This window comes from Sturnus vulgaris, chromosome 10, assembly GCF_052056855.1.
Source record: "Sturnus vulgaris isolate bStuVul1 chromosome 10, bStuVul1.hap1, whole genome shotgun sequence".
NCBI lineage: Eukaryota > Metazoa > Chordata > Aves > Passeriformes > Sturnidae > Sturnus > Sturnus vulgaris.
The window spans coordinates 9,664,835-9,673,711 of NC_142252.1; the positions used below are offsets into that span (position 1 = coordinate 9,664,835).

General features: G+C 40.3%; 1 protein-coding gene across 4 annotated transcripts in view; it reads left to right on the forward strand.

Moving 5' to 3' along the window:
* The window catches only part of RHBDD1 (rhomboid domain containing 1), a 28,256-nt gene extending 24,017 nt beyond the window's left edge, over nt 1–4,239 (forward strand). For all 4 annotated transcript variants that reach the window (XM_014877883.2, XM_088170727.1, XM_088170726.1 and 1 more), the window contains exon 7: nt 2,048–4,239. In XM_014877883.2, coding sequence (XP_014733369.1) covers nt 2,048–2,163 — 116 coding nt within the window. In that variant the 3' untranslated portion in view covers nt 2,164–4,239. The remainder of the gene's footprint in view (nt 1–2,047) is intronic.
* The last annotated feature ends 4,638 nt before the right edge of the window (nt 4,240–8,877 follow it).

An 8,877-nucleotide genomic window follows, 5' to 3' on the forward strand; every position in this document is an offset into this window, starting at 1 on the left:
AAAGAAGTACAGATATATTGCTTTGTGATACCTCTGCTACTTATCTGCTACATTCCTCTCATCAGACCTCATTGCATATTTCTACTACCGAGATTTTCACAGTTTGGTAGCTTGATATATTCATTCTGAATCTTAGAAAAAACTGTCTTGCAAATCCTATTATCTAACCTAAAAATAAGGTCATAACTTCAGAGAAGAGGAAAAATCAAGTGAGAATGTTTGATGCAACACTTCTGTGGCATTGCATTAATACAGGTTTAGTTATATCTGTTGCAATTACAGTGATTTTCTTGTTTTGGTCCAAAGTGCTTTAATTGTGAACTTTAGTAACAAAAGAAATTCCTACAGAGTGACAGGATAGGGATGTGGGTCTCAGTCTTCTGTATTCACAGAACGTGGTTCTAGTTCACAGTAAAGTAATGAAATGTGCCATGGAAGGGTTAATGTTTTGTTCTAAGTTTGCTGTACTATATCCTTTGGTTTTGTCTATCATCCAGTGTTGCTGCAGTTCTCCATACACTTTAAATGCAGTCTTAGATTCCATTAGTCTTTAATTTGTTTTTGCTGATGTGTTGGTTTCTTGCACAGACGTCAGATGGTGTTTCAGTAGTAGCAGTGGCCTAATTACCATTTCTGAACACTGTGGCTTATAAATATTTTGATAAGATAAAGGTGTTATTTCATTAATATTTCTGCTTTAATTAAAAGAAAAAAGGTGTCAGGGAACTATTTTAGGTGACAGGATAATTTAAATATCTACATACAGATACAAATACATGTATTTAAAATATCCAGCCTTTGCTGTTTACCATATTGTTTGATGTAAAATAAGGTATTTTCTTCAACCTAAAGCTTTTCAAAATATATTGTCTAGCTTTTTATTTTTGGGTCAATATATAAAGGAGCATTTTCATCTTTTTGTAACACCTCATTTTAGTACTAGTGATTATTAAAGCACATGTATATTTGAAGTGTTGAGCATATTTTATGGGGACTGTGCACGGACTTGTCTTAATTGTGTAAGTAGGATATGTTTTCTTAAATAAAAATTAACCTGGGATGCTCTATAGAAAAATAAATGTTTTTATAAGAAACTTTGATATTTAGTTGACAATTTCCCTACTGAAAAGAATTTTTTTAAAAAATGCAAGTAGTTTAATTATGATGATTTAAAAATCAATTATTAAACTACAGCATTATGATGCAGTTTTGGGGCAGGTGAAAGCTTAAGAAATGCTGAATGTTACAAAGGTTTTATTCCCTTTAAAGCTAATTTGCTCATCCCTAATACTGTAATTCTGCTCAGAAGGCAGACTGTTATTGTTGTTTCCCAGAGCCCCTCAGCTGAGCTGGTGTGTGTAAGCCAGCCTTGTGTTGTTTGTTTGCTGGGTGACTCGATGTGAATTCTGGAGAGCTGCTGGAATTGCCTGTCCTGGCTCCTCTCGGGGTGCCTGTGGGGCTGGGTGTGCTCCTGCTGCTCAGATTTTGCCTTCAGTTGGTGTGGCTGGGCTGCCATGTGTCCTTCCCTGTGAAACTGCTGCCAGCTGGGGCTGGGAGCTGGGTGTGCATCTGCTGTGGGTCTGCACATGCTGGACTCGGTACTGAAAGCAAACACAAAAGCTGCCTTTGCAAGAAGCAACTGCTGAGGACACTGAAATAGTTTAACATTCTGGAGTTTACTGTGTAAAGTAGGATTGTGAAAAATGTGAATGCTTGTGAATACTTGTTATTCTTAACAGGTTAATACTTGTTAGATGTTCTTTTGGTTGTGGTTTGTTGTTTGGTTGGTTTTGATGTTGGGTTGGGGTGGTTTCTGGCTTGTAGCTTTATTGTTTGGGGCGGAGGGGCTTCTGGTTTTGGTTTTTCTTTTTATTTGACTGTCTGTAAGAGCAGTTTCTGGAAGATGTAATTGCCCTGAAACCATCCGAATTGAAAACATTCCATTCCCTGTCTCCTTTGTGTTGTGATGCTTTGTCTTACAGGATATATGTGCATTTTTCTTCTATTACAGACCAAAATAACAGTTGTTTTTCATTGTGTCTTGTAGATTTTGGTGGAAGAACACACAATAATGAGCGGCGACCTTATGGGTTCTGGTTCCCACCTGAGAGCCCAGATGAGGACATGAGGAGGCAGAGGCTTCGTAGGTTTGACAGACGATGAAGTTGGCAGGTGTTGATGTCAAGTGCTATCCAGACTTACCAAAATATTTACAGAGTTGTTTGTAATCTGTAATTTACAGAATAATTTATCATCTTTCTTCCATTATATTTACTATTTGTTGCAAAACTGCATGGGATTTTATGAGTTCAGACGCAGAGTTGGAACTTGAATAAGAAATGTGAGCTAAGAATCAAAATGTGATCTTTGGCTGTCTCCATCTTAATGCACCTTAAATGGAAGAAGACTGATGATTTTACCAAACTGTCTTTTCTTTCCTTAAATTATTTTGTATAGTTTAAGAATTCCTTGGCTTTTGACAGCTGATGTTCTCAGACAACAGGTTTTCTTCATCCATTGCAGCTGAAAAGTTACATTTTCTATGTAACTTTAAAACTATGCAGTTTTCCCTTACAAACCTTTCTCAGTTATCTGTGATGACTAGCTCATTTTTTGGGATTGCCATGTGAAATGACACTTGAAAAGATGGCTTTGATGACAGTGGCTGGGTCACGTGAGTCTAGGCTTTAGCTTTTGAGCAGATAAATAGTTGCAGTTACCCTTCCCCTGCCATCCTTACCAAGGAATTATTTAATACAAACTTCAGTGTTGCAGCCTTCCTCACATCATATTATCTAGAGTTTGGATGTGATAAAACTGAGTTGTAACTACTTTTGTTTTCCTAAAGCCTTTCTTAATATTTATGTCTTAAACTGCTGCCCTTTACAGAGCTGAAATAATTTGTTAGGAGTATTGTGTAAAGGCATGTGGCTATGCCATACAAAGCATATATTTATTTAGTAATATACTTTTTTTAAAGCATCTATTTCCCTTTCTAAGAAGGCTTGGAAATTTTATTTTGTATATGCTGTTCATGCAGCTTTAAAAATTGCACTATTTCTCAATATTTATCTTGTTTGAAGACCAATATGAGACCTGAGAGTTTGTAGTCTTGTGGAGATCATGGCTAAACACAGGCTACCTTGAATTCTTCATTTTTGAGAATTTCTTTACCCAGCTAGAGGAGTTGACAGGAGACCTGAGAGCTCTGGGCACACCCTCCACACAAGGCTGTGCTGCCTGTGGCACTGCTGCCTGTTAATGTTCACTGATGAACCTTGAGGGGTTTGCTTCCAGTATCATCCTGAAAAATCAATCCTGTCCAGGCATTTTATCCTCAGGGATGTTCCTCTAAAACTATTGCAGAGAGGTGTGATTGCAGAAGAATAATTTGGTTATTGGCTTTTGACACAGACCTGTTGGAACCTCCTCATCAGCACTGATGGAGTAGAGAATTAGGATAAGCAGTTTAAGGGATTCACCAACCTGTGCTTTATTAAGTCTACTTTTCTACGAGGTTATTTCTTGAATGTAAAAAACACTGCTGTATATGTCACACAGAAAAATATGCTGAAAGGAAATTTTCTACTGTATTCTTTAAATGAATAGTACTTACCCTTTCTGTCTGTACCTAATGTATGTAGGGGAAACTTGTTTGCTGGGAAAAGCACAATATCAGGATGCAGACTTTGTGCTCAGGGTTTTGGGAAGCAACAGGCACAACTGCAATGAGACTCCAGGTACAGACAGAATGCTGATTTCTGGTGTGTTCTTGGTTGCTTTTGTATATATGCAATAGCCACAGAATAAAACAATAGACACTTTTATAGAAGGCCAACTTTTTTATGTTCACTGAAAATAAGTCTCAAAAACCTGCATATTTTTCTCAGCAGGCAATAATTGGATGTAAATGAGAAGGATGTAGCATTGGTTCCTCAGAAAGCCTTTAATGCTGTGGTCAAAACTTGCAGTGTAACATACTGTGTGTGTTACCCTCTAGTATTTTATTTATTTAAAAGCACAGGATGTGCTGCTAGTCAGGTAAAAAAAGACACTTAAGGAGTGGACTGAAGGAAAATCAAAAACCTGATTACAATTATATAAGCACTTGGTTTTGTAAAGTGAACTTAGACATACATGCTATTAAATATTCATAAAAATTGTCAGTACTAATAAATGTTCCTTTTTTTGACTTTTTTGTATACAGAATTTAAATAAATATTTTTTTAACATTTAAAATGTTTGGTTTTCATTGTAGCAATTAATGAGGTGTGTATTTTAAATGACAGAGCTGGTGCCATGTTGTCAGAAATGAAGGCTTGTGATACCAAGGGGGTGGATTGATTATACTGGGACTAACTTTGTTTCTTTTTAATTTAAGGGAAGTTCTGGAGTTAGATTATTGAGAAGTTCTGCTAGGTGCAGTATTTGGAAGGTTTATTAACACCTGTTCATTGCAAGGGGCTGGACTGGATGGTCTTTAAAGGCCCCTTCCAACCCAAACTATTTTGTGAGTCCTCAGCAGGATTTCTGCCATTAAAGCCCCCATCAATTTAGGTTTCTGAGGGCAGATGTGGCAAATGAATCCCCAGTGTGCTCTGTTGCACTTGGTCTTTTCAGGGGCAGAAATTGAAGGGCAGTTGTCCAGGTGAGTGTTGGACCTTGCTTATTCTCTGGCCCTGGTCACTGCCTGACTGTCTCAAGTAAGGGCTCTTGAAGCAAACACAGCTTTGTATAAAATATTTCAGCATCTGCAGTTTGATTCCTTTGTTGTAGGAGCTGTGATTTCTTGTGAGTTTTTGGTACTTCCTCTAAACTCTGTGATCAGGTACCAAGTAAGAAATTCCACTCCCTAATTAATCCTAATCAGCAGACTTGTTAATGGGCACATTCTTGAAATTTAATGGTTGAACGACTTAACATATTACTGTTAATAAATAAGGGTTTCTCACAGCCCAGAACTAAGATGTGATGAAAGAACAGTGTTTAGCTTTTTAAATTATTTTCCCTCTTCCATCTTGTCTTTAAGCACAGGCAAATTCTGTGGTTTTGTGTCAGCGTGCTGTTTTCCCTGGCAGCACCACTTCTCCTAAAGGGAAAAAATGCCCCTTAAAATACCAAGAAAACAGTATTTATACAGGCATATAAGGTGTAGTAGGAGATAGTGGCCTGCAGGACTAAAGTAACTTTCTCTGGCCGTCTCTTGCTCTGTTAATGATGCCAAGTGTATCTATGCTGTTATATAGTAACAGAGAGCTGCTGAACCTTTGAAGCTGCTGCTTCTCTCCAGAGGTGTGAGCGTGGAGATGGCCCAGCACAGTGGAGTGACAGCAGGAGTGACAGCTCAGGAAGGAGTTTGGGTCCAGCTGCCCTCCCTGCTCTTGGCAGATGGGAATTGCTCTCCTTTTTCCCCCCTGATTCCATCGCTGGGGGATTGTGCCCATTTTGGCTCAGTTCTGAGGGACTGAGTGTGGATTGTGCTTCCACACAACAGCTGGTGAGCAGATCCTGGTGTTTGTGCTGTGGCTTCTGGAGTGTGCAGACATGAAGGACAGAATCATTGCATGGGTTTATTGTAAGCTTCTCATTGTTCCCTATATAAAGAAAAATGGTTATTTCTTACTTGTCACCAGATTTCAGAAGGCAAGAAAATATTAACACTTCTGAGCTTTCAGTTGCAGGAGCTGTTTCTGAAGGAGTGTCAAGCTTTCTAAAAAGTCTTAAAATAAATTCTGATACCCATTTACTCTTTCAGGAGCTGGAAAACTGGAGAAAGACAGTTTTTCACAGAAATCTAATATGGTTTGGGCATTTTTGTTTATATGATCAGCTGTGATGGGTAAGGCAATTGGGTTAGTGAAAGAGCAGATCAAGGATATGTATGACAGAATTCTTCTGCACAAGAACAGCAGTAAGCTCAGCTCTCTATTTACCAGCAGAAATTGGCCTAATTTGCAGCAAAAGGAGTGCAAGCAAAAGATTTTGAAACATGTAGATAGTGAACGTTCCTAATAAGCTGCAGATATTCCAGAATTTCCTTCTGTCACTTTGGAGCAGGTTAAACAAGTGCCCTTCAGGGCTGTTGGGCAGGTCAGCTGTAAATGTGCTTGCCTTGGTGCAGCACGTTGGATTAGGTCTGGTCCTTCACCAAACCATTCTTTCCAGGGATCATTCAAGAGAGATTGGTGTGCAGCCACTTCTGTGAATCCCTGTTTTCCTTCCTTACCCATGGAACAATTGAAAGAACAGCTCCTAAATCCATACAATATTAGTGAGTATGGAATGACCTCTTTGCTGACTCAAAAATTATAAAGGATTTATGTATGAAGTCCTGCAGCTGAGAAGGTTATTGTGACATCATTTATGCAGAGATACAACCTGTCTGTGGCTAAAATTTCTGTAACATCTGGTACCATTTACTGTATCTATTTCACTTTTTTACATATATCTTAAATGTTTGAGCACAATAGAATTAAAACATTCTAAAATACTAATTGTTTTTTTTTTAGTTTTTAAAATGCAAATGTGCAGTGTCTAACAGAGTCTAACAGACTACAGATACAACTGCCTCAGAGTAGCCATTCTTATTTTTTTCACTTCCCATCACAATTTAATTGATTTCAGCCTATGACAAAGTTTAATCTCTACTTCAATGAAAGCACCCCTTTGGAGTTGTGTTTGCCATGTGCATGGAAGATTAAACTGGGGAAAAGTTCTTGTTTTCCTGTGTACTGAAACTTTGTTTTGCCAAGCTGAACCTGATGTAAGTTTGGGACTTGAGTGCTTCATTCCAAATCTTGCTTTAAACCAACAAGGAGTAACACACATGGACACAAGAGAATCTGTAGGGTGGTACCTTACTGTGGGTCTTCCTTTAGGATTTGGTTGAGACTTTGTCCCACGTGTTCTGCATTTCTGCTTCAGTCAATGTGTGGAGAACATTTAAGTATGTGGAATTTCAAACCTCACGAAGCTTGAGGCTGTGTTGTTTTGTGAAGCAGTGGGGCAGTGTGTGGTCAAGCACAAGGTGAGCTGTGCTGTGAGGTGTGTGAGCTGCCTTACATGGAGGAGGTGTGTTTGTTGGACAGGTTCACTCCAGAACGATAAATATGGAGTTGTTTTTACTTTGTGCTTATAAAATGTCACCTCTAATTGAACTTCCAGTACTTTCTGGAACATCTGGATGAAGTGACTAGCAAAGGGGAAAGCTGCTAAATATGAACATGGACCAGCATCTGTCAGAGTGCTGATGGGGATTTTTTTCTCCACCTGGCTAGTCTTCCAGATGGGTTCAGGTGGGCAGAGTTTCAGCAGCTGTTTTTGTTGTTGGGTCAGTTTAAAATGCTGATTTCTGAAATCAGATCCAGTCATGAAATAGATCCCCGATTTGATGAAGCAATTGCTTCACCTGCTGGAAAGTTCTTACCAGAGGTGACAGAATTATTTTATTGTTTTGAAGACTGATGGGTTCTGTCCTTGCCTGACTGCTGCTTCTCACAGCTGGCTTTGGAGAGATTCTTTTTTTTGCAAACAACTGTTCCCCATTACATCTCCTCCCCATGGCCTTGGATGGTTGTTTTCTGTCTCACTCATACGGTTCTAATGCAAGTCAAGCCTTAGAACAGAAGTCCTCATCTGTGCAGCATTTGTCTGTGGATGGCCAGAGTGGAGTTACAAGTTACTTAAGGATTGCTTGTAAGCCCTGGAAGGGCCGGGAGTCAGCCTGGGACGTTGGTCTGAAGCAGCCATGTGGAATAGCAGAAACAAACTCCCAGATGGCTGTGGTGCATGTTCTGAATCTGGATGATGGTACAAGTCAGAGCATTGCTGAGAGCTGCTGCTGTGGCCCCACACGCTGTGCTGGAGCACTGGCACAGTCCCTGCAGGCTGGCCCTGTGTGCCCAGAGCAGAGCACAGTCAGTGTGCTCCAGGGTGTGCTTTAAAGCTTTAGGAGGATCCTTTTCAAACAAGTGAGCTGCCTGGGTTAATGGATAAAAGGTTTACTTAATTTGCCTGAAATACAGGCAAAAATGTATGGACTGTAGGAATTCTGGGGTTTGACTGTTCTGATACTACTTTTGTTTTCCTCTGGTGCTCATGAACCAGCCAAAGTAGGAAAGAGGTTTTTTTGGTTACTGGTCTTCCAGTTTACCCTGGAAGAATCCCTGGACCAGTTTTGCTTAAACCTTTTGCACATAGCAATGTGATTTTGGGAATGACCTATGCCAGTGCAGGTACTCCCACAAAAGGGCTGCAGCCCAGGTGGAAAAACATCAGAGGGGAGTGAGAAGGAAGGTGCAGCACAGAGAAGCCACTGTGTACCTGGAAAAATGCCCCAAGAAGCTTCTGGCTGCCCCTTGCCTCATTGAAAGGAGTGACTAGCACTTGCTGTGGTGACAAGGGAGCACAGCAAGGCCTGGAGTGAGTTGACCCTGGGAAACTTGAAGGAAAGGCATGTTAAGGTTTGTCAACTTTTTCCCTAAAATAATAAATTTAATGCCCTGAGCTGAGTCTGTTTAGCCCCCAGCAGTACTCAGTAAGTGATTTTCCCATCTATATTCTGACCAATGAGTTTTCTTGCTCTTTTTTCCTCTTGTTTTCTCTCCTGTCCTGCTGGGGGGTGAAGATGTGTAGCTGCCAGCCAGGGCCAGCTCCCCACCCTTGACACCTCATAGCACATGACAAGCAGGGACCTGAGGAATCAAGGTGTGGCCATGGCCCCCACTCTGCTTCTGTAGGAGGCTGTGTCAGCTCACATCCCCAGCCAAGCACCACCTCTGTCTGGAGCTGAGGCATCTTTGCTGTCCTCTCATTCTGATACCTGTTCTGTGCACGTGGATTGCAAATCCAGCAGCTCTGTTGTACACAGATGAATGT